The 27,046-nt window shown below is 41.7% G+C and overlaps 1 protein-coding gene across 8 annotated transcripts in view; it reads right to left on the bottom strand.

The window, feature by feature from the left end:
- Positions 1–27,046, bottom strand: part of ELMO1 (engulfment and cell motility 1) — a 516,082-nt gene that overhangs the window by 300,297 nt on the left and 188,739 nt on the right. For 7 of the 8 annotated variants that reach the window (XM_017670942.3, XM_017670934.3, XM_073238595.1 and 4 more), the window contains 4 exons: positions 24,690–24,734; positions 23,608–23,658; positions 20,952–21,074; positions 19,394–19,525 (listed from right to left, as the gene is read on the bottom strand). In XM_017670942.3, the coding sequence (XP_017526431.1) occupies positions 19,394–19,525; positions 20,952–21,074; positions 23,608–23,658; positions 24,690–24,734 (351 nt within the window). The remainder of the gene's footprint in view (positions 1–19,393; positions 19,526–20,951; positions 21,075–23,607; positions 23,659–24,689; positions 24,735–27,046) is intronic. The other variant, XM_037027353.2, reaches the window with a different exon arrangement.

The following is a 27,046-nucleotide window of genomic DNA, read 5'->3' as shown; positions in this document are numbered from 1 at the left end:
TGCAAAGAAAAAAAAGGAAAGTCAAAAATGGCTAACACATGGAAGCTAGATTTAAAATGGAATGACTAAGATGCATATGGTGAAAGTAATCAGTGGGCAGACACACTTTGATGGCACCATTTTAAAGGGGAATATTTTAGGAATGGACATTATAAAAACTGCCTATGAGGATGAATAAAGGAATTGAAGCTGCTAACACGGTAGAAGATACAACACAGGAGTGGAGGAGAAGGAGGAGAATGGACAGGTCTTTTTTAGTGATGGACACTTTCATTTTTACAGTGATTAAATATGTTGTATAAAAATAAAACCTGATTATAAAGAAAACTGGCAAGGATTCTGCCAGTGTATTCAGTAAATACTATTGTTTCAGTAACTACTTTCTTATAAATCACCCTAAAGCATTTGTAATAAAGACATGAAAATTACATGAAAAAGGCAAGTGGATAACAATAGGGACTAAGGGACCCAAAAGCTCCATTCATTCATTCAACTCCTGTCAGGAAAAGAAGAAAGATCTAGAAGTGGATCTCCTGTTATTCAGGGTCTACCAGGCTAGAGATAAATAAGGAAATAAGTTGGAATTTGCTTTCTAAAAAGGCAGCAAAAATGTGCACAAAGAATGGAAGGAGTACAGAAGAGAAAGGAGTCAAGGGACTATGCTATATACTTTCCACCTCCCTCAACTTCCTTATTCATTATTTACATTTCAGAACTTTTTATCTTAAAGCTAAGGAGAATAAGGTTGAGGAGATTTAAAAAATGGATAAAGTTGCCCTATCTGAAACTATAAAACTCTTAGAAGAAACATAGGGATACATCTTTATGACCTTGTTTAGGCAATGATTTTCTTAGCTAAGACACCAAATGTGCTGACAGTAAAGGAAAAAATAGACTAGACATCATTAAAATTAAAAATCTTTATGCTTCAAAATACACTATCAAGAATGTGAAAAGACAATTCATCATAATCTGATAAGAGACTTGTATCTAGACTATAGAGAGAACTATTACAACTCAATGATAAAAAGACAAGCCAATTAGATATTGGGCAAAGGATATGAACAGTCATTTGTCTAAAGATCTGCAAATGACCAATAAGCATAGGATGAAGCTGAACATCATTAGCCATCAGGTAAATGCAAATCAAAACAACAGTGAGATACCACTGCACACCCACTAAACTGGCTATAATCAAAAGACAGATAATAGCAAGTATTGAGGAGGATAATGTGACGAAATTAGAACCATAAGCTGTCAGTTAGAATATAAATTGGTATAAACATTTGGAAAAGTCTGGCATTTTCTCAAATGGTTAAACATAGAGTTACCATGTGATTTAACAATTCCAGTCCAAGAGATAAAACTATGAAAAATAAAAACATATGTCCATGTCAAAACTTGTATGCAGATATTCATAAGCAGCATTATTCATAATAACCCAAAGTAATGTGTATATATACACACGCACACACATATACATATGCCAGGTTGTTTTCTCAGTTGAAAGGCTTCTATTACTTTGTGACAAGAAGCTCCATTTATAAAGGTAAAAAAAATAAAATCATTAAAATCTTGTTTCCAATGGCAGTTGTTGCCATCAATCTCCAGTGATTCAGAAATTATCTATACAGACATATATTACCTCCTCTGATATCTAACAACTTTGTAAGGAAGGAGCATATCAAATCACTCTCACAACCTTGCATGTTACACAAATAAGGAATTTGACTAAAACTGCTCAGGAAGGATTAGGTCCAGCCCTCTGGTTCCAAATGGCATTCATGAGATGATTTTACGGAGGTCCAGAACTGGATTACTGCACTCTCTCCTGTTAAATGAGGCTGTACCTTATAATTATTTATGCAAAGGGCCTATCTATGGAGCGTGCATCTTGCTAGAGAGACAATTCACAGGCCAGTGGAATTAGGAAAAATAAGAAGAATAAGAACAAGAGTCTAACAGGAAGATGGCAAATGTGGCTGTGGCAATATAGGAAAAAAGGTATCTTAGGAGATTTTAAAAATACAACTGTAAAACTAATAAAGACAGAAAGTCCTTCATTATTGAGGTTGCAGTCAGGTACATTCTAAGGCTAATGGTGGGAGTATAAATTGTTACCATATTTCTTCTGACAAATTTTTCAAATATGCAACAAACCCCTAAAAACACACTGCAGCTAAATCTCGCTGGGTGTGAGGGCTCAGAATGGTGTGGTGTGGCCCAAGCAGTCACCCCCATGTTGGGCTCTCTGAGAGAAGCTTCTATGGGAACATACAGAAGAGATGGACTTCACCAGCGGTGCTGTTTAGCTTATGCATTTTTTAGGTTTTCAGTAAGTTTCTAACAATTACTACTTGTTTTGGTCCTCCTCTCTGTTGAATTATATTTATGCATATAATCTTTACTAAAGAATTGCACTTCCAGAGATAAGGCTATAAGCAAAAGTGGTGGCACTGCATACAATAATTTAAAATAGTAATGACACCCACACTCAAAACTGAAGAACTGCTTAAAACAATTCCAAACATCATATATGGAATACCAAGCTGTTTTAATAATGATGTTTTGGAATGTTTAATTACATGACAGAGATTTAAAATATATTGCTGTAGGACAAAAAGAATTTAAAACTGTATAATCAGATGAAGAGCAGCTAGTGGAGCATTACACACATTCTTGGAAGAATTGGACTTCCTACCTTGAAAAGACAAATGCAGAATCTAAGATGAACACCAGTAGAGAAGAAAAGAATCCTTTTGAAAATTTTGGTTTCCACAAGGCATTCCTAAAAAACCCCAGTGACATTTACCTGAACTTTGAACCTTCAAGAAAAATGAGCCTACCTAACACCTGCTATAATTTAAGAAAGACAATGGTAATTCATGGGACCCTGAAGACACAGACAACGAACATTTGGACTATGTGGGGACTGTAGTTCAGAAGCTAGGGGAGAAAGAAGTCACTCTCTCAGAGCTACAATAGTATATTATCTTGGTCATTCAAAAAGCTGGTCTTCACTACCTAAATGAAATCAGCTGCTATCTAGCTTAAGAAATGAACTCCCAAAGGACTGAACAGAACCTTTCCAAGGAAGAATGTGGGGATGGCGGGAGAGGGCTTAATAAATTGCTGCTGAAACATGGAAAAGTCAACAGAAAATAAATGGTAATAGATTTTTGTAAAGCAAAGTCCCATATATCTTCAGCATACTGTCTATTTATAAAGGATATGTAAGTCACCATCGCAATGTGGGTAAAATGAGTATGTTATGGTATTGTATTCACTCCACATTTAAAAGAGAACATATTGTCAGTTTGGATTTTATGGATAAAATGGAATGTAAGCCCCTAGAAAAACTTGAGGAATTTATACAATTAGATAACCTTGAATTCTGAGTTTTTCTACAGCCATGGCCAGTCATCAGATATCTAGATATTTACTTTGTTTTCCCTTCACCTACAAAAAAGTAATAATATTTATTAGAAATTATAATAGCAGATGAAAGAGCAGCAAAGATCAATAAGTTAATGTTTATAAACTACAATTCAGGTGATGAAAAGTCTGCAAATGCATTAAATAAGCCTTACGCTAATGATAACTATTGATCATAAAAAAATTACTTTGCTTCAGGGTAATACCTTTTATTTGCTCTGGAGGTTGTGTGTTTATTAGTCTTAAGTAAGAACAGTAGTAACTATCACTTAACCCCAAGACTGAGGTGGAGAGCAGAAATCTCAATATGCTTTCTACTGGGATTATTTTTTTTTTAAAACACAATTTCTTACCTGAGACAACAAAGAAAGAAAATCTTGAATAATGCTCCGTCCGATAAAGCTAAGTGTATACTGAGATGGCAGAGTAAACTATCCTGGCATTCCACTAGAAAACATGTAAATAAAATTCATTTTGAAAACTTTTTAAAAACCTGTGTGATCACATTTTAGTGAATGCATACATATTTATATAAGCATAGAAAATATCTGGAAAGATATGTACCAAAATTGTAGCATTATTTTATTTATATATGGGGCAATATGCCTGATTTTAATATTACTCATTTTGGTTATCTATATCTCTAAATTCTCTGCAATTAACATGTCCTATTTCAGAATTAGGCGAGATAACTTTAAAAAGACAAGAATTCAAATAAAGTATTTGGAAACAATATGAATGAAAACCCACCTTGTGGAAAGCAGGAAGAAGAATTTTAAAATGGGGAGTACAAATGAGTAAAACTACAAATGAGAGTCACAAAAATGTCCTTATATTTTTGACTCAGGAGTTTAATCATCTCTCCTAAGAAAACAATCCTAAATGTGAGCAAATGTTCACATACACACTATGTTCATCAAATCATGCTCTGTAATATATTTTTTTAAATCCTCAATTATACAGGAGAACACCTAAGTAAACTGTGGTTCAGTCACTCAACAAAATGCTATCCAGCCGCCAAGTGATTTTTATCAAGGCTGGCTGACAACATGTGGAAACAAAAGCACACCCAACAGAGAGTTAATCTCACCTATGTAAAGAAATTAGTCACAGAATAAGCAACTAAGGAAAGAGACGAACCAGTAGCAGTGTCTGCCTGGGGAGGGTGGCATTATGGGTGTTTCTTAGGGTTTCCTGTCGGTTTGCTTCACAATTTCCTCTCCTCTCCAGAGTTTCCACAATAGGGATGCATTCAATCAAGCAGCAGAAAGAGATACTGTTCAAAAGTGGAGAGAAAAGGCTCATAAAATCGAAACACTGCAGATGCCTGTTCAGGTCTAGAGAGGGAATTTCTCTGAAGGATTTGGAGATTTCAAACTGGCATGTTTGCACTCTTGGTGAAAACGGCCGAGGACCTCCTGAAGGCTCTGCTTGCCTTCCCTTGGCTGATCCATGAGGAAGGAAAAGAATCCCTGTGAGCAGTAAGGCTCTGGGAGGCCACCAGGCAGGGGTCACAACACACGACCCGCAGAGCTTCTGCCAGGCTGATTTCCTCACAGAAATCTCTTTAAAGATGGAGGTAATTTCTTCTGAGATGTAAACTGAATGAAAACAAAAAGCTGTTGTAAAAGCGGCAGTGGAGAGCAGAAAGCATAGAGTCATCAACCATCGGGGCAGGGATGTGTCTGCCAGTCTCAGGGGCTTCAGAGAATGAAGAGAGCCACAAGCCCCCTCGCAGCTGGCTCCCTGCAGGACCCGGGCCTCAGAGGGGCGGCCACTCCGCTAAACAGCGGCCTTGAGCAGGACTCATACCCAGCACTAAAACCAGGACAGTGCTATATATACAATGGTGAGTCACTAGGAAACACTAAAAATAGGACCGTGTGAGCAGCTTTTTAGAGGAAGAGTATCAGTTTTGTTTCCCAGCTCTTACAAACAAATCAGGGAGCTCCTGTGTTACAGGCCACCCAATTTTCTCTTCTCACCGCTTCTCTCCTGCTAGTAGACGGGCACACATGTGCGCACACAGCCGTGTAAACAAACCTAATACCGTACTCTGCTCACAAGAGCCCCCTGGGTATCCCACTTAGTTCTATAACAGTGCTCCCACATTAGAAGTGCCTACCACGTCCCATGTGCATGCAGAGAAAAACGACTGAAAGGATGTAGATATGTCAACAGGTATCTTCTTTATGCTACCACCATAGCAAATCCTCAGCTGAACTACATAATCACCTAATTTAAAAATTATTGAATATCATCCAAAACCCCGGCACACAATTTTTCAAGGCCTGTCACCAAAGGAGCGCTCCTTCCCATCCTCTGGCTTTCCACTCACCATCTGTCACCCGTGTTCTTCCGTCTCTCCACAGCCCTTTTGTTTCTCCTCCAACTCCTGCACATCCAAATGCTACCCATTCTTGAGTGCCCATCTCCAATGTCCTCTCTGCATGACTTCATGGATTTCTCAAACAAATTCATTTTATCCCTTTTTGGAATTTCATCGACAAACAATAAGGTATTTTTCTCACAGTATACATCAACCATCAATGTCTACCTAGTGTTACACACACTCACACACACACACACACACGTGTCTCCCTTCTTGAATGATAGGATCGTTAACTGACACATTCATTCAACACACACTTCCATATGTCTACCCAATGCTAGGAATTATGCTGGATATGAAGGATGCAGTGGTGTGCAACACAGACAAGGGGCTGTTTCTCCAGGGGGACATCAGGCTGGTGAGCAAGTAATAACACTGAGGGTGATACATGCTGAAATAGGAGAAGATCCTGGAGCTCCCAGCAGACTTCTTTTCTAGTCTTAAGAATGTAACACATCCTACCCGAATTTACCACTGGACTGAAAACTACAGAGGAGAGAAGGGAAGGAGGGTTCAAGCAGAGGGAAGAGCATGCATGCAGGTCCAGAGGGACAGGGAGTTCGTTAAGCACTGAGTTCCATGAAGGTCTTGGGTTTTGCCTGGTTCATCTTTGTGACTCGAGGTTTACTTATGCACTGCCTTAAATATAATGAATACTCTCAGATATTGGCTGCATTAAAAAAAAAACAATTCACGAGTCTCTTATTTTTATCCTAGATTATACCCCAAAGTGACTCTGTTCCATTGCCTGATCCATTGTCACCAAGGTGCTCTACAGGTGACCAGCGAGGAGCCATCTGTCAGTGATCCCCTCAGACCAGACAGCTGAAACCCACAGCCGCCCCTCCTGCCTGCCTTGGAGACCGAGTATGGGGGCTCAGCCGTGCCCAGCCCGCCAGAGGCAGGCTCTTGTCAATGAGCAGCAGCGGCTGCCCGACCTTGCAGCTCTTGCCCCAAAGAAGGGAGGAATGTGGCCGCCCCACAGGTTCCCTATCTGCAGGGGCTGGCATGGCTTGTCTCCTAATGAACCTGGTCCCAAGTGTACTCTTTACGGCAGATCCCCCCAGACCAGCCACCAAACTGCAGAGGTCTCTCTTTTCCTGTTCCCCACCCTCTGGCCCAGCCCCCTTCCCCCAGTGCTCATGAGAGAAAAGGAATGGCTGCAGTGGGAGAGTCTTTCCAGGGAGCCCGGAAGGAATGTATATGACACCTCGGATAAATACCTAAAAGGGTTGGATGGTAAAGAGTAGCAAAATCCAGTTTGCTAACATCCGGCTCCGTGAGCAATGGGAGGCAGAGCATAAGGCCAATTTCTGGATTTCCGGGGAGTAAGGGAGAAGGGCACTTGGCGTCTCCATCATCAAGGCACTCGCCTTCCCTGATCTTAGTGATGGAGCAAGAGGAACATCAGTATAGTAAAGAGAAAGCACCTCTGATGGAAGAAGCCTCCAAATCAGGAGGAAGAAGAGGAGAAAGCCAGAAAAAACTCAGAAACAAAATCTAAATTCAAATGCCTGAAAACCATTGAGCAAAAAGGCAGAAGTCAAACAAGCAGAGGAAGGAAACAAGGCATCCTTCTTTACCTAAACTGAATCTACAAATAGCGAGGTGCTTCGTGTTGTAGTTTTATGGTTCCTTAACTAGCAAGATAGCACAGCCTAGTGGCTGAGTTGGAGACTGGAGTTGGGCAGAAGTGGTGCCAAACGCTGGTGTGTCCCCTTGCTGGCCCTGAGTGTTGGGAAGGTTTTCTGGGACTCCGGACAACTGGAATCAGTGCTGTTTTCAAGAACAAGCAAAGTCAATGTCAGTACCCATTTCCTTGAGGAGAAGCAAGGGGCATGGTCGGTGGGCAGTCTTCAGTAGTGCTGAGATCATTCTGAGAATGAAAAGGCTACATGGCATCAAGCATTTGGTGGGTTTCCCAACCCTGGCAGGACTCTTCAGGAATGGGGAATGTCCCACCTTTGCAAAGACCCCCTTAGGCACCTGGAAGCCAGAAAAAAAGCAATGCCAAAATATGCCACATTCACTTCCTTCACCACCGTGTGTCCATTGCAGTCCGCACCTTCGGCTAAAGAGCTTAAGAAGTGACGTTAAGTTTGCAAGTATGTCCTCATCCTGCCAAAACAATGCGACCCCCTTGGGCAGGTTTTAAATCTCTTAAAGCTGAAAAGCCTTGTTCTCCTCATATCTAAAATAGGAATAATACTAATAGTCTATGTGCCCTGTGCGTTGCAGAGATGAAAGGAGATGCTGCATGGTAGCCACTGGCCCAAGTCCTGAGAAGCACTCAAAACGCGGCGGCAGGTAGCTGGCATGGCTGTTACATTACTGATATAAAACCGTGGAAGCCCCAGTGGGCCACCTGAGAAGTATATATTCTCAGTAGGCCAATCAGTTTGGCAAACATTTAAAAGAGGAGGGGTAAGAATAAGAAGAAAGCAGAGGGCTAACAAATAACCATTAGCCTTGTAACTATGTCTCTAGACCCGTCTCAGGAGTGCACGTCCCTTCCCCAAGTGAAGCCTACAGGTTTGCCAGTACTCATGGAGAATTCCTGCTCCCCTTTCTCTCCTCTTGGGAATGAACACGTACAGGAAGTGTGCCAAGATGTCTGCACCCGGACACTTCTTATATAACCACATTATTCTCAAATTGGTTCTTGTCCCTTCCCATCGGAAAGGTTTTGACAGCCTTCCTACGCGTACAAAATGCCATCCCCGGAATTAGAATCTCTGCCATAAAGCCAGCTCCTGGTTTATAAATCACTTCCTCCCAGACACGAAACAGGTCTAGATGTCGTGCCCACACCTCCTGTCCCAAGGTCACATCACGCTGAATTCAGAGCTGTGAGACACACTGACAGAGGGTGACCATTTTGAAAAAAGGGAAAGAAACAAAATGTCTCAGGAGAAAGGATAAAAACAGAAGGCATGCAAACTCCACGTGGAGCCCTTCAATGTCTGTCAAAAGCAGGGTCAACAGCAAACAGGCAGCCACTTCGTGGGCCTCTGTCTAGCCATTTCTTCACCCTCTTCCCTGCACCCCAGAAGAGGCAGCAATCTCCTCCGTGGTGCTCTCATAGATCCACCCAGGGGCAAAATTAGCAGAGCAGGGGAAGGTAGCAAGCATAACAGGAAGGTGTGCGGGATGCTCACGACAACCCATTATAGGAACCAGAACTCTGTTACTTCTTGTCCTCGTCTGGACTCTGATCAAACACTCTGTTTCTAGCACCATCCAGCCTACGTCCAAAGGGTTACCCAAATGCAGTCATTCATCCTGTTGTGAACAGCAACATTACTTTGATTTATTCTGTGGTTTTGAGCTCAACCCCCTTTTGAAAATTCTCTCGGCAGCAGATGCCTATGACAGACTGGATCCGTAAGGACCTACTTCATGATGCGCCTGCATGCTAGCTCCAGAGCAGCAAAAAAGCAGAGGAACAGAACCACCCCTTCAGTAAAGATGCTCTTCGAGGGGAATAAAATTCCTGCCCTGCTACGAACCCTTATGAAAGTTCTCTAGAATTCAAGGGCTTTGGGAGGTGTCACCCCTCAGGACTAGGTCTGCTTTTGAAGCTACATATTTCTACTCTCTGAATGAGCTGGTGATGGTCAAATGGACAGCTGTCCCAGTCCCCCACAAGGGAATATGCAGACCCAGACTCATTATGGCTATGAGATCCAAATGGTAGCAGTAATCAGAACTCACTAAAATTTTCTTCAGTGTCAGGCTGGTTTCTAAGAGCTTAACATTTGTTAACTCATTAATCTCCATAACAAGCTTAGGTAGGAACCACCTTACTAATGAAGATACTGAGGTATGGAAAGGTTAGGGAAATTGTCCAAGGTCACACAACTGATGAGCGATGGAGCTGGCAAAACGAGGCAGTCTGGCTCCAGAGGCTGTGCCTATAACTGTGCTGGATAGTTGCAAATAAAGTTGACTTGTTTATGCCATTAAGCCTGCATGCCCTATGCAACACAGGTGTGCCTGCTGATTGGTGCCCTTCGGCTCCAAAGTTCCACGTATAAAGGGTGCCGGGACAGTGTGCACAATACTCTATGAGGTTAATGATGAACATGGTTATAAGTTGCCTCCTGCCCCAGCCATGTTTAATAGAGGACAAACTTCCTGTGGGTTTTATGCTAAAAATGGAAAGTAGAAGGTTTCAGCTAGGGCATGGTTCTTCTGAATATTTTTTAAATTATCCCACTAAGTAGTCTACCTTCTCAAGTACATAAGAGCTGCTCTTTATTTTACAAAATGTATAAAAGCGTTAAAAAAAAACAAGTCTGGATAGTAACGAACAGACATGCCTTTGTTAGGGGTGCCGCCTGGTGGCCAGAAAACAGACAGTTCCAACAGGAGATTAAAAGGCCCTCCTTGGGACAGCAGGAAAGGACTTGGGAAAACAGCTTGGGAGAAATCTGTCTCCTAACTACATTTTCCATAGTGATCCCTACGAAATTTTGCCTAGAATTAAAATTAATTACAGTAAAAAATGCAAAAATGCAAAAAGAGAATGAAACTTAAATATTGTCATAGCAATGAATGATATTTCATTTGTTTTAAAAAAGTTTTCCTTTAAAATATTTCCTTTAAAAATATCAAAACATTTCAACAGTACATTTATTCATGTGTCCCTTGTCTAGGGGTAATGATGTGTACGTTGCACCATCTTCAGGTGGCATCCGCAGCAGGTAAATGCTGTCTTTGCGCGCTGATTCTGAGACGAGAATATCTTCAGGTCTCGCTGCTCCTCTGTGCTCCCTCCCCAGCTAGGGTGGGAGAAGGGGAATAAAATGTCACATATGTAAGTCACTCACCTGACAGAAATGTCAGGAACAACACATGCCCCATGTCAAGAGACAGACAGTGGAAAATGGGGCCCATTCAGCCTCTGGCAGTTGACTGTCATTTCCCAGTCCAGCCGGAGAACAAAGCAAGAGCACAGAAGAAAAGTTGTGCTCGACTTAGGACTTCTTGATGTCTTTCTGCATCACTAGGAAGTGTGAGGATCCTACCCTGAGATGGAGGTGGGCCTACGAGGCTGCAGAAACCAATGTGAAGAGCTCTGCCGAGTGATCTGCCCCTGCTCCATTCAATGATGGCAAGTAAGACCTTGTATCTGATCTTCTCATGTTCTGCTTTCCAAAGGTAACTTTCCCTTTACTCCACATGCAGCTGTAGCTTCAACCAAGCTATGGTCTCTGCACTTAACATCAGGTCTCTGCACTTAACCCCATGATGCCACACTCTGCATCATTTAACCAAATACACCCAAGAAAGATACTGCAGAGGCCACCTGAGCATGTAAGGACAGGACATTGGCAGCCTTCCCTTCACTTGTAAGAAAGGAGGCATCTGAAAGTCATGACTTTCACTTGTCAGTCAAGGAAGCAAACAACACAACTGCCTGCAAGCTTTTGCCTAAACTATAGGAAGCCTCATAAAATGCCCTCCTTCACCGCATTCCCTTTCAGAACCCCTCTTGCTATTTGTTACAGTGAGGAAGGGAAAGGCAGAGATAAAAAGGAAAAAATGTCCAAAAGGCTCAAGCACCCTCTACTATCAAGACCGAGTCTCAACATCACAGCTGAACACATAACTCTAGAAGTGGCTACTTAACAGGAAAAATTGAAAAATGATTCTATAAGATTCTACTCACTTAAGAAACACATCTCAAGCTCAGCTCAAACTTCTCCAGACGGCTTTCTACCTCGTCCTGACAATGCTGCTTCACTCTGACTGTTTACCCCTCCTACCTGCTCCATGTTATGCTTCCACACATTTTAATTATGAACATTTCTTAAAACCCCAAAATGCATTATTATTATGACTATTTCTACAGTCATTATCCATTAGATTTTCCATTTCCAGTGCATTTTTTGCTACATTTCTATGTGGAGATACTAGAAAACACTAGATATATACATTTCTATGCCCCATATACAAGATGTTCATGACAGCATAGGGAGAAATAACTAGGAATGAGTGTCAGGAGATGTCAGGAGGTAAAAGCTCATCTGACAAACAGCCGGCAAATTTCACTTCACAGGGAGGCTAGCTGGGCATTTTAGGCTGTTCCTGGCCCTTGGGCCTCAGTGAAGGCTAAAGAGCCCCCCTGAGGAGATTTAAATTCCCCTGGTCCTGCAGCTTCATACTCTGCAGGCTGCTGAGAAGAGCTGCCTTGTAACTGGGTGACCCAGGGGCTGGTTATCTGTATGGGGTGTAGGGGCTGTTTGGTTGGGAGTCAAAGGCTGTGTTTTTGCGCCATCTGGCGGCTGATTCTTTTCCAGCTTCACAAATGACTCAATCTCCCAACTAGTTACACCTCAATGGAGCAAGACTATAAATGATTAGGAGGGAAGCTTTGCTGAATTTTAGGTGGCAAAAGGAGATATCTGATCAGAATGGACCAGAGCCAGTGTCAATGAGGCAGAAAACAGAAGATCTGGTTCAAGGAACAGGCACATGCTGTATCTGCCTGCAAGTTCATCCAGACTGAACGACGATGCAGGGGCCTCAGTCCCTGGTAATCCCTTCATCAATGTCCCCAGGGTCCTTCACGGGGACGGGATTGGCTGGGGCTGGATGGACTGGCTAGGACTGGCCAGAGCTTCCTGGAAGAGCATCCTAGCCTGAACTGGTACTTCCTGAATTCTGTGCAGTTAAAATTTAGAGAATTTCAAAAAATGAGTTTAAAAGAAGATCAGTTGTCCCTTCTGCTTCCATGACCTATTGCTTATAGGTCATATCTTTAACTATGTGAAAGCAAATTGCTGGGTTAGCAATAATACTATCCCCATTAGTAAATCACTCACATGGAGAAAAGAGATTTACCTTACAAACATCTGCTTTACCCTGTGGTTTCCAGAGATGCCCTGTTGCAAAAGGGAGGCAAGCACCACAAAAACTAGGTAAATATCAAAATTTACTTTCTACAATCCCCACACACCTATTCTAGATTCTTACTAATGCTGTCCTCATACTCCAAAGGATGAATCACATTCCTCGTGACAAGACTGTATAAGAAAGTCCCATTAGGCATGATGCTACAATATTAACCAAGACCACCTAGGCTGAATTCTCTTCTGTAGAATGAATTCAGAATGAAAACGGACTGTAGAAGGAAAATTCACTTGATTTCAGGGACATGGCATTTTGGTGGAGCAGGAGTATCAAGGCAGCTTCTGGCTTTCAAACAAATGAATCAAATCACAGTCAATTCCAATCCCCCCCATGACCATCCTGAGCAATACCAGATGACCTGTGGGTGTTCATTAACTTCCCACACACCGGTTAGTTAGGGAAGGGTGTGCTTTCTCTTGCCCACGTACCACATTCAGGACACATGCCAAGGAGGCAACTGAGCCTAGAACCACCTGGGATCCTCGCCTCCACAGCTTACCCTTGCTGGAAACTCCCCAGGGATTTAAAGTATAGTGGATTCTCCTTATTTCCTGTAGTTAGTTCCATGAGGTCCTCACAAACCCTGAGTGAATGAACACTGAACCATTGCTTCCTAGGAGAAATACAGGGCAGGGTTCCTTCGAGCCTCTGGCCACAAGACTTTTGTCAACTAATCAATACATAACATTGTTTTAGATGTGTCTCTGTTTTTTTTTTATTGAATATGCACTGTTAACTGATTAACATTACACCCATGGTAACAGAACCGTAACTCCTATCCAAAATAAGTTTCTTTAACACACATTTTCTCTGTAAGGCACGTCATGGCCTTATGTGCTTAGAAGCACAAGACAGCACTTCAGCACTACACTCAGGCCACTTTGAACAGCAAAATTACCAACAAAAAGGCACAGAATTTCAAAAAAAATGTGGTCCTGGCTAGACTGCTAAAAGGACACTCATTTATATAATATGACCGCTGAAACAAAAAGGCAGAGCGTCCCTTGTTCAACCTCGTGTGTCTGCAGGCAACTCATATTTTTTTGCCACCATGTACTATCTGCCAGTGAAGATCAGAGCACCCCAATGATTCATTTGAGGACTACAAATAAATTTTAATTAGTAAGTGGATTTGCAAAAATGGAATCCATGAACAATGAGGATTGACTGTATATTGCAAACCCCTTTGAATTTAAAATTCCCCATAACCTGTCCCTCACTTGCAAAGGCAAATCTACTTCTTTCTTCCCTTGCAGTATAAACACTGGCCGTGACAAATGCTTTGCAGTTTCACAGGCACACATTGTCCTTTCATCTGTGACTGTGGTTTTGAACCATGTATTTTCTCATTGTCCTCCCAGAACAATTTACAATTCTTATATTCCCCCAATAGTGATTGTCGTAGTGTCGTGGGACATTGGGCTATGTTCCAGTAATAATAGTAATAGAATTGTAACATCAGCATAATAGCATCTAAATTCATAGTCCACTCGCCCTGCAGGCACTATTCTGTATGATTTACAAGTACCTAGCGATTTAATCCACACAGTAAACCTAGTGATAAGAGACAACAATGTGCCCCATTTTAAAGATAAGAACACTGAGACAGGAAAGTGTCAAGTCACTCAGCCTGTGAGTTGGGGAGTCAGGAATCAGCCCTGGGCAGAACCCAAAGTCCAAGTTTAATCCCAATGTCACTGTCACAAAGCATTGTTGAATTCTAGTTACATTTAGACTGAGAGGCTTCCTTCTGTGGTATGGGAACAGGGATGGGGATGGAGATGGAGGAAGAGATATATAAATACGCATCTCACTTCATTCCCTGCCATCTGTATTTGAGAAAAAATAAAATGACACCAAGCACTGCATACGTAATTATGTATAATTATACTTGTGCAACTATGTATAATGATCTTCCATCACCCAAGAAGGTAGAAAACCCTCTAAAAATTTTTAAGATGAATCTGTATTAATCATGTTTTTTTAAATCTTTTTCTATTTTCTGAATACTTTGATAGCTTGGGTCCTTGCTGATACTGGAGGGATGACCCTTCCCAGGGTTAGCTAATTCTGAGAGATAAGAAGTATACCTTTAAAATGCAAACCAACCAACCCAGATCCCATACCCAACAATCTCCTCTCTCAGGCTTTTGTACTCTGGGACTCTACTTCTTTGCCCTAGCCATCCTAAAGGCAGGTAAGAGCCTGGTAACAACCACTGGGGACAGCCCTACACCCTGAAGCAAATGCAGTTATTCACACTAGCCATCCTAAGCCTGTTCACACTGCCTGGCTTGCCTTTCTCATGGACACCACACAAAGGCTCTTGCCCATGGTTTCCCCTCACTCCCTCTGCCTCTGAACTGAACCTGGTGATCCCCCATGGAGCCTTGCATGGTTTGATATGCTCCCCATCTTGGGAACTGTGAGTAGAAAACTATCTTTTCACTAGCAATCATCTCCTGATAAGGTGCTGGCTTCACACACCTGAGTACATCAAACCTACATTTCAAAAGACAATCTTAATTCTGAAATAATATTTTTCCATAACCTTTTCCCACTTTCACATTTTAGTCATTGTTTTCTTTTAAAACAAGCTGTAAATGTTAAGAGAAAAGTTTATCAAAGTGTTTCATATTAAAGCACATTAATTGTGCAGAAATAGTTTCTTTTAAAAATGGAGGGTTTTTTTGGGCTCCAGTCAAGATAATGTAAAGGAAAAAACTAGGAAAAAAAACTCATGGTCCAATTTTACCATCTGCCTTGGTTCAAGAGGGATCATAAAAATGAACTAGAGACATCTCCTTTCTCGTGCTTGTCCAAAAATGCTTGCCCATGTCCTTTTATTGCTTGTATAAGGTAAAATTCACAAATAGACAAGCCATCAATTCCATATCAAGACAGACAAATTCTGAAGGGTCTCTGGCCAGGAAAAGAACTCACAGAGTCTGAAAACCATTTTGCACAGTTGCTGGTCTTTATACTCAACAGGGCATAATCTGTATACCAGCATTTCCCCTGTTCTCAAAGTCATTCTAGAATGAGTAAAGTCATTCTAGAAATGAGACTCTGCCTTCTACTATCTTGAAAAATACATGAACTGTTTCTTAGAAGTTCCAGTGAGAATAGTGTTATGCCAGACAACCCTGACCCCCTCCTTCCACCTGGGGACCTACAGAGGCATGTCCATTTTGAAACTAAAGAATCATTAACTAAGAAATATTAGAAGATTAAGCAGCTCTGTTTTGAAAGCAGGTGTTTTCCGTGCTATGACTGACCACACAAGCCATGTAGCCAATTTAGATTAAGATTTTAGAATCATTTCATCAGAAAAATCTGCTCTGTTGGGATGCTGTGCTGAGAAGGTATGTACGGCCCCTCTGCCTTCCCAAAGGTGTTATGCTTTAGGGTCCTTCGCACACTGTTCTACTTGCTTTGTTGATGCAATGCCCCCCGCTCCTACTTTGAGAAACTTTAAAAGCTGCCTATGATTTCCACGATAGGTTCTCTCCAAAAGGCAAGGAAGGGACGTACCATTTGCTCAATGCGGCCCCACTTCCAGGCGCTAGGCCAGTGAGATGGCCTTGAACACTCCCAAGAAGAGCAGCTGCCCAGTTACTCAGCTGAGGAACTGATGCCCAAGAGGCCTAATAACTGGTTTGTAAGCAAGAAAGATGGAATTAAAATCTAGGCCCACTCAACTCCAAAAACTTGTCATTGAGCCCTTCCTGGGCACTTTCACTGTGCGAAATGAGGAAGAGCAATCTTCATCTAATGAACTGCACTTTTCTTCAAAGAGATCCGAAAGATTTTCCAAATCACAAATTGCCCCTGGAGGAGGTAACTGGCTAGACTGTTCCCCTTGGGAAGCACAAAGAGAATTCTGCCTCAGGCCTATTTACAGCCTCCAGAGCTTTTGTGGCAATCCCTTGATATGTCCAACCAGCTCAGCATTTTCACATGATGGTCTCTAGGTGGCGCAAGGAGCACATGAGTCAGTCTCCCCAGGCTAGAAATGAGACTAGAAATGCAGGCTCTGCTGGGCAAAGTCGGATCATTTCTAGCATTAGAAACCATTACTGACTAGTCGTTCCAATTTCTTAACTCTCTCATGCAAAGTTGTGATCTGGGAAAGGTTTCAGATGAAGGACTAGAATTGAAAACTAAAAAAAGAATCATGGATAAATTACGGAAACCAGCATTCTTCTCTGTTCATGAGGTCTTTGCTTTTACTAAAATGACTTTTCCAGTCTTTGGAGAGAGACCGCATAAATTCTAAAGGCCTTAAAATCACATCAAATTAACTTTCAGTAAAAAAAAAAAAAAAAAGCGTTCTTCTTTATTAGGTACTCATGAAGCAGAACACACAGCAGACACTGACAACTCAGAGATAAACACTCTAATTCTAAACTTTGGAAGGGATCAACAATCGTGTCAAGACAGATGGAGCTACATGGAGAAAAATCACTCATGGAACACCCTGATTACTTCACACAGGATCAGAGCATGCAAACAAAAGGGGAGATGCCTCACCTCCCACCCCCATTACGGATGTCCTTCCTAGAGACCTGTAATAATTTGAAAACCTATAATACTCCGAGTCCCACCAAGTGTTCTTCTTCCCCCAGTTTCCCTCTCTGCTCCATCCCTCACCCACATGGCCAGAAGGAACATTGACGGCAGCCCCACCAAAACCCTTAGGACCTGGGGAAGAGAGATATTGAGTCCCAGGGCAAGAATGTGTAAAGTGCTAGAATGTGCATTTTCTATAAAGTTCAAGCACACTGGAAATCCAGGTAGTAGCAGAAGGAGGAAACTAAAATGGCAGTACAGCAGGCATGACGGGTACCTCGCTCCCAGGCTCTCTGCCAGCACAGAGCATCAGAATCAAGTGGGAGCGTTTTGAAATGCACATACTTTCATTTCTTTGCTGGCCATTTTGATATGACTTGAGGGTAAGAGAGAGAGAGAGAGAGGGTGATTTGGCAAAGCTTCCTGGGTGATTGGGATATGCCTTGCTCAACACACAAAAGTAAAACCTGAAAGGACTGCAAGTGAGATGGGATGTGAACCTCATCACATGCCCTGGCTAAATCCATGGTAAACAGGCTCTGCCAACAAGCAGGTGGGTGACAGCAAGGCCAGGGCCACCATGAGCCTTGATCATTGACACCAAGCCCATGGAACTCTCACCTGGGCCATCAGTCATGAAACTTTCTGTCAAAATTCTTAAAAATAGATTCAACTAAAAGATAAAATGGAATGTAACAGCCAAATATGGGATATGATCATACAAAAATGACACATCGGTCACATCTCCATAAAGCAAGTTGCAAGGCTGAATGCGTTGCTTGCTGAGTACTCTTATGAGAAGTCATGTTGAGACTACCACTATAACAACAATAACTTGTCAGATTGTTTTATACATATACATTTTTTTAAATTTGAGAAACATTATTGGAGAGGTTCAAAAAAATAGTCACTCTGATCTGCTTATAGTTAAACTGGAAATTGTCCATGGGAAGCAATTTGCTAACATCAAAAGCCTTAAAATATATGTACCATAGAAATGACAGCTCCACACATTTATCCAATAACATGATCATGGACATGAACAAAGCCTGGGCAGCAAAGGGGTTCTTTATAGACTTACTGGTAATTTCAAAACATTGAAACCCTCAGTAAAAGTGCTTGGTTAAATAAACTAGTCCATAGAAATAAGGAAAAATTTCTCAATAGGGAGAAACAACACATGTTAACTGATGTGGAAACATTTTCAAAGATAATTCCCATGAAAGATAGGGTTTCCTAAATAACACATACAGCATGGTAGTAATGTCTAAATATTAATGTGTGTGTGTGTGTGTGCGTGTTTAAGGAAAGGGAATTGCAATTATAAAATAATGCCTGATTAAAAAAAGGTTTCTAATCACTGAAGCCAAATCTCATTCTTGTCATTTATGATGAAGGTTAAAATGGAAACCCAATTTTACACCAGCAGAATTTGAGATTGATTAGCCCAAGGTCACATGGAAATATGATGGTGATAAAGGCAAGAATGAAACGCAAGTAGAAACCAAATAAAAGATTATATTCAAGACAAACTGTGTTCTGATTTGCAAACTGAAAAAATAATTCCTAGGAGACAACTTATTAGCACCCATAGCAAGACAAAACTCTTAGGAAAATACAAACTGCATGAATCTCATCATGATCAAATTTCAGGACAGACTCAATTGGATTGATATGAAATCAATGTATGTAAGCAATTCAATCACTAACCCAATAATAAGACCCATCCCACAGTTGCCATCACTCATTTGATTCAAACAGAACCTTAAGCATCCTGTGAAGTAGCATTAATGAAGTCTAGATGAATTCCGGGCTAACTACTCTTGGTTACACTTAATCGGAACTGAATAAACAAACTCAGTATTAGTCACTCTTGTGCAAGTTATTCCATTTCACTGCAGCCAGAAGAGATTTTCATATGATCCTGTTTAAACCAACTGAACATCTGGAAAATGTGGAAACTATTCCTGTAAGGCGCAAGAGGACCACACCACTCGGAAGAGACATCAGTTATGCGGCTGAGGTCAGACCCCGGGATGCTGGAAGGACAGAGCTTACTGGAGATGGCTTACTTACGATGAAGCCAAGTTTTTTATAATCCCGTGTGTACATGGACTTGCGTTTCTCCATGCTGCCACTGCTGTTATTAGGTTCAGACTCTGCATCAAAAGCAATTCTTCGAAGTTCAAATATGATGTCTCTCTGAGCCTAAAGGCATTAGGGAGAAAAAAAAGGGTCAGGGAGAGAGAGCTGCTTTCAGTGTGTGACATTACATATACTCCCTCTTTCCCCAAGGTCTGAATGAATCACTGCACTCAGGCAAAAGGAAACAGATAAAAGACAACCAGTGTTCTAAGTTAGGGCTCGGCGTACCTCTCCTCCTCCTGCCACTCTCCCTGCTAGTCAGCCCTGGCTTTAGTCCACAATTATCCTCACTGCCAAGTCATTTGGAATACTTCTATCAGTGGTCTAGTCAAGTTCTAAATGGAGCCCCGAATATGATATAAAGCTTGTGGCTGGAGAAAGCCAGGTTAAAGAACCTGGGCACACTGTCAACATTAGAAACACTGTAAGAGGCACGTGAGATGTATGAATATTCAAGTGACAAGGGATCCCAAGTCCACGAAGAAGTGGCTACATAGAAATAAACCCTTAAAAATGGTGAAAGTGGTCAATTTTCTGTGATGCACATTTTACCACGGTAAGAAAAAAATGTTTGAAATAAATAAAAGGAAGGGTTTCCAAATGGGGAGGGCTGTTCCACATTAAGATACATTGCTTTCTGTCACTAGACATGGCAAGATGACAGTCTCATATCTCTGGGATGATGACACTTGGCCCTTGCCAAAAGTCCAGGCCACATTAGATGGCTTTTCAAAGCTCTCTATCATTCTGACTCATGTGGCCATGTGCCAGGAATGAAGTGCCGCGGCAGTTACACATGTCACACATGCAGTTCCCATCTGCGATAGATCAGGCCCTCACGTGCCAGTAATGAGTGCTCCCCCTCCCAGAGATGCAGCGCTGTTTAAGCTGAAAATGTGCTACAGCAGGCCTCCCAGCCGTTCCCTCTCACTCCGTCCCCACACAGTAAAGTTCCCCCAAAGCCTTCTGGATGGAGATAGAACTTTCCTGCACAACAGCCAGAGACCTAGAGAGAATTACCGCGAATGGCCCCTAACAAAGATGCAGGCCCAGAAATCAGGTGTAACCCGGGACCCCCACCCTTGGCACTGATTACTGCAGAATGCAAATGACTTCCCCCAACTGCAGGATCAACATCGCACAGAGCTTCCAAGGGGCTCTAGTTGTCTGTGAACTTCACTCCAAAGCCATTACCATTGAGAGTATCAGTGCCAAAGGCCAACAAGGTCTATGGCCATGTGACAGCAAGCTTTCTCATTCAATAAAGGAAGAATATGTGCATGTTTGATGCATAATAAAAGAGTTCATTTATTTTGTTCTCTGACCCTAGGCTCACCTACAATTTAAATCCATGCCCCCACGTTCTGAGATGACAATAAAACAATAAGATCATCATCAAACAATTCCATTTGGGAGTAGCCCAAGAAAAGACTTTGAATGACACTTGCTCTGCCTCACGTGCTTTGACTGCCAGTTAGTGGGCACCCACCTGGTCCTGGGGGTCCATCTTAGTCATCATCCTGTCTTCCAGGAGGTTGAAGGTAAGTACCTGCAGCACATACAGCTGGTGGGCCATCTCATTGTTGATGGCCCGCTGAGCTCGGATGACATGCTGGGGAGATAGTTCACCAAGGAAAAAGCTTTTAAAAGCAAGCAAAAAAAACCAAACAACAAATGTTAACCCCCACCCCACCATTATGCCAAGCAGAACCTTGGAAGACCTCATTTGGAGGCACAGGGGATATAGGTTGGTAGAACCAACCTTCAGAAGAAAGAAGAGGACACGGATGGCCTTGGAGTTTTCCTTTATATTCCAGGGCCTGGTCAGGTGCCTGATCATTAGGACAGAAACCAGGAAAAGACCTACTGTGTGCGGCAGGGCATGGAAGAGAGGGAAGCCCTGGAAATGCTCTGGTGATTGCGGCCACATAAATCAGGAGGAGGTGTGCCCCAAATGAGGGTGTCTTGAAGGGAGTGTGGATTTCCCCAGCAATGCATTCCTCACATCCACTGGACCAATCAACGGTGCATGTGTACTGGAGAGGGACTTTGCCATCATCTTACCCTACAGCTGTCCCTGACAGGGGATCCCACTTCAAAATGGGGATGAGCTTTAGAAGCAACACACAAAAGCAAAGTACCTCCCAAGTTTGTGGTGAATCCACTGTGGAAACTACTCAGGGACCACCACCGCCACAATGCCCTGAGTGACTTCACGTGCACTACTTTCCTGGTAACAATTAAATGAAAAACAAAATGACCCTTCCCCTTAGAAAGAGAACCAAAATGGAACAAATATAAAAGGAGTGGCAGCAGACTAGACATGTGGGCGGGCTTTTGCCTCCACCATTGCTGGGTCTGAAATGGCATTCAGCACTTGGGCCTAACATACATCCTCTTTGGCAGAGACCATGGTTGTGCCTTAAAAATGACCAGTTGATGTGATGAAACAATCATTCAAATCACTTATTCAAATCACTAAATCATGTCTTGCTGTCTGAAAGAACTTTGTGTCCCTGAACCTGGCATGCACCCAGACTCCATGTCATGAATACAAGTACCATGTCAGTTAAAGAAGGAAGGGTGGGGAGATGAAAAAGGAACAGAAAAAAGTTGTTGAATCATAGTTATGGAGATTCCAGGAATGAGAAGCTACACCATGGGATGGGGGGTGGGATAAATGCCACATCCTTCGATCTTTAGAACAGAATGTTAATTGATGGTATACATTTACTATCCAAATTGTCTGGGTACTAAAGTATATGGGCATCTATTTTACTAGCAACTCAAGAATATCTGTATTCCAGTTTTTGCCGGAGAATACCAACCCGGAACTTCCAGTCATTGAAGTCTCATAAAAGAAGTCCCACTGGAGCAAATTGTTTGGACCTGGGAGCTAAGTCATTCCGCCCACCCATCCACCCATCCACCCACCTCTGGGCATTCTAAGTGTGACTGCCACACCAAATAGTGCCAACAACAGGTTAGGACATTTGTACAACATCTCTAATTTCTAATCCTTCATCTCCCCACTCTCCTCCCATTGCGTGAACACCTTCACTGAGCTACGCTTTAACATCGCAGCTTCCCCTGTTATTGAGAACCAGTATAAAAAACAACCACATGATGAATCCTTCTAGGATCTCTATAAACCATTCTTGGACCAAGAATCTATGAGAATGCTCTACTAACACCCCTTTCAGGTTCCAGTTCAGGAGGGAAAACTATGTCATCCCCGAAGAACTGGGGTACCTCTTTTATCAAACAAAGAAAATTAGACTCATGTGTTTCTCTTAATCCTTGTCAGCTAAGAAGTTTAAAATCAAATGTGATGACAAATTGTAGTCATTACTATTGGCTTTCGGGTCTAGACTATTTATTTTGTTTGCTTTCATAAAGTTTTTAATACTGAATGGCCTCATCCTATTGGAATGTGTCTGTTTTTGTGGGGAGCGCTCCTGCTGGGAATCACAGAAGCAGATATCACCTTTTTGGTAAGCAGGGAGTCAATCACACAGGCTTCTTTCAGCCTTTGGTTAAAAGTCAAGTACAGATAAGGTGTCAGGAAATCTTGCTATTTGATTGATTTCTAAACATTCACAACATAAGATATGAGTCTTTTCTCCCAAGGCACAGGTGATTCACTTGAGTTAAATGGGTGGGTCCTGCATATGCCTTTCCTGCCTTTCTCTTGCAAAGGGACCCAGGAAAACAGTCAACATTTCAGGACATCTCTCAGGGTCTGGTATGTTTCCAGCTAGATTCCTCATTCAAAACAGTATGGCCTTATATTGGTAGATTTTTTTTAAGTCACGGAGCTTCCCTCATTTCCTTAAATGCAAAGCTAAAGCTCTGGTGAGTGCAATAAAACTGCCCCATTTGAGAGATTTTCAAGTCTTCTTGCCAAAATGTCTCTCTCTCTACAGAAATTCCAGAGACTCCTCCCCCCCAATCACATGAGGAGGCCATTCTTGTGGGAAAGCCTTGTTTATTCCAATTCCAAAAGCACATTTTCCCCTCCTTCCTAGTTTCAAGTGCTTCACCACAGAAGCAAGTCACAGAACAAATCTGAAGCCAAAGGAGATTAAAAAAATGCACTAGGCCTCTCCTCCCCAACAACACAGCCACAGAGCACAGTTACTCACTGTTAAAATGATGGAGCGCAGTTGCTTCTGAGCCAAGATATTCGCCATCTCCTATTAAAGAAAAACAACCCCCCCACAAAAGCTTAGGTTAGAAAGATACAATTCAGCACGGCCCAAAATGACTTTATCCTGGGGTGTGCTTCGTAACTGGATATCAGCAGTATTTCGTGTGCAAGAATGGACTCAAACAGGCAGTAGTATTCAAGCTACTTTTTGAATATTCTGTTTAGATAACACAGCCACGTCTAAAATCCAAGGAAGGAAATCTAGCACCTGAAAACTTCTTTTTTTAGGAATTTTTTCCTTCCAGGAAAAGGTGAGTGTGGAAGAAAAAGCAAACACTCCAAATGAAAGCAATGACCCTCCATTCAAAAGGCTCCTCAGCTTTCATTAGACTGTATATGCAGAGAGCTTTTACTAGACAACATATGTCTGCACCAAGGGGATGCCAATACTAGAGGATCATAATTTGAAACATCTGTCTTCTAAAAGTCACTTCATCTTAAGCTGTGCAAAGCCAAGAGTGAGTAGTACATGCTTGAAAACAGTCTGTGCAAGTGATCTTAGTGGAGTTTTAGTGAGGGACCAATACCTGAGCAGATGCTAAGCCTCAGGGTCCACCTCAGCATCGCTAGGGCTAATTCCTAGATGCTGGGCTTTGTGCTATCGCCTACTTGACTGGCATAGAGGATTTGAGGGTGATTTTATGAAATGAAATGATTCACAGACCCCCTTCCTAAATATTGGCAAACAGATACTAAGGGAAAATTAAATAGTCCAGTGCAATCTTGGTGCAAACATTCAAAAAAAATACTGCTCATATTCAGGAAGACACCTGGATGTTGTTTTTTTGGATGGGGGCATTTTTAGAGTGGCTACTTTTACTGAGTAGAGAAAAAACTAAGCTACAACTACAACCATGAATTCAATCAAGGTTAAAATAAACTTGCAGAAAGCAAGGAGAACCCAGAACACGGGGAGGAAGTATGGTGGGGTCCAGGGGCGCACAGGCAGGCTTGGACAGGAGCAGAATGGGAGCGCAGGGCCCGCTTTGAGCTGACAAAGGGAACATAGGGACTTACAGTCAGAGGACAATCAAGGATGTCAACACTGCTGTCTACGCCGACCTAACGGCGCCATGGCCACCACAGAAAGGAAAGCAAGCGGGAGAGAAGGATGGAAATTCAGAGGGCTCTGTTAGAGGTTCCGACTTTATTGTTATGCCCCTGTTGACCCACTGCATTGAAGAGAAATGTGCATAAATACTGTAAGGTGTTTCAAAGAGGTTAGATGGAATTAAAGTCAAAATACAATATGAGGGCCTCTTCCAACCTCTTGAAAACAAGAAAGCAAGGACAACAACATATTCAGAAATAGGTTAAATGGCAAAATCTGGAAGGATCCTGCCCTTCCACAATGTGTAGAAAGCCTCATTTTCTTCCTGATCAAAATAGAAAGGTCCTTTTTTTCTTTTTCTTGCATAATGAGAAACAAAAAGCCCAAAGGACCTTATAGTTCTTTCCATTTCTTTTCTTTTATAAAGATTGAATTAAGGCCTGATTGACACACAAGCAAAAAAGAAAAAAAATTCTATGAGCCTAACAATTTTATAAGAGTTTACAACAAATTGGAAAGGATGATATGTTCCCAACATCTACAGCAATTATCATAATTGTCTGTTTACATCATTTATCTTCTGCATAAGACAATGGTCACCCAAAAAACGCAGAGTCCTTTTCATGTTGGTATCCCAAGCCCACAGCATAATATCTGGCACACGGCAGACAGTAAGTGTTTGATAAAAGAATGAATGAATATTTTCTACTACCCTCCCTCAGAAGCTTGGTCAGAGAGAAAACTGAAAAATTCTTGTCCACATCATTTTTTCTCTAATGTTAGGAAACTATTTGAGTAACCTTGAGAATTCATGGAAAATATTTTATACCATTAAGATAGGAAAGTATAGATAGCTATAAACACAGATATAAATATACTGACATGGAAAGATGTCCACAATTATCTTTAGTTTTTAAAAGCAGTTAAAAGAAAAAAAGAAACCAGTGCATGTGGTATGATCATATTTGGTAAAAAAATTATGTATGTAAGAGAGTCTCTGCATAGAACGAAGCAGGAAGTAGGGACAGGAAAGTCACAAAGTTGTGAGTAGTTAGAGGGGTTCTCCGTCTAGGAATGCAATTATAGGAGTCTTTAAAACATCTTCCTTTCAATCTGTACTTTCTTCTTTTCTACTAAATCTTTTAAATAAAAAGGATTTTTGAAAATAATGCTTATCAAAACCATAAATATTTGTAGAGACATTTGGAAGGGATCTCTCCAACATGTTTGCCATGGAAACAGCAAAAGTAACGGTAAGGAAGAGCAGCCATTCGCCTCCAGTGGCAACTGTCTCCCTGACAGAACAAACATACTTTTCCTTCCTGTGTTCAGGGAAAGGGGAGAAGCTCCCACATCTGGGAGGCATGAGGAAAAAGCATGATCCCCCACTCCCTCCAGGAAGCTGATGGGGTGGCCTCTGCAAAGAAGGAACTTACACCCCAGGTCCCTAGCACAAGCCCATGCCTTCTCAGTAAGGCCCATCTAGTGAATGCAGAACACAAATACTGCTGGGTCTGCCTGCCAAGTAAAACGATCTGACGATGGTGGTATTTTTCTGCCATAAAGGCAGAAATAATATATAGGTGTTTAAAATCCATCCAAATTCATTTTATACATTTTGAAAAATGATGAAAACCCAGATAATGAAGTTCTACCAATATTTTCGGTCCCAGGCTGGGAAAAGAAATAGAAATAAATGAATTTTTTTTTCACTTAAGTGGAATTTATCCTAAAATAACATACAAAAAAGGCGTTGTTGTAAATACAATAAATAAATGCTTAGATTATGTTTTAACCTAATGGAGTGAGAAAATGGGCTTGGTTCTTTCAGGCTTGGATGACACTTCCCTAACACATTCAATGGGCTGCTCTACAGGTAAGAGCAGGGCTGAGGTTAGGATTCTAGCTCTGACTTTTATCAGCTGAGCAGTCCCATCAAGTTCTTTGCTCATTTTGACTATAAGAAATGTCAGAATTTTTAATTTTTCACAACAAAAGGCAATGGCAATAATATATGAGATACCGCAAACCGGGTGATATCACCAATTTGCCTGATCGTGTGCTATATAGGCCTCATTGACCTTGAGGAAATAACATCAAACTCTGCTTCATTATGAAACTTGTAGTTATTTTTTAGGGCCAGCTCTCTCCAAACTCACTGAAAAATGTTTTTTTAATTAAAAATCAAAATACTCTCTTTCTTGACACAGTGCTCACTGATATATCTGAAATTCAACACAGTTTATAAAGTTCATGTAATTTTCTATGTTGTCACTGTTTTTATTTCAAAAGCTAAATTCATCATTTAATACTCTAGATTTTC

The sequence above is a fragment of the Manis javanica genome, chromosome 6 (genome assembly GCF_040802235.1).
Source record: "Manis javanica isolate MJ-LG chromosome 6, MJ_LKY, whole genome shotgun sequence".
Taxonomy (NCBI): domain Eukaryota; kingdom Metazoa; phylum Chordata; class Mammalia; order Pholidota; family Manidae; genus Manis; species Manis javanica.
This window is presented reverse-complemented; position numbering and strand designations above follow the sequence as displayed.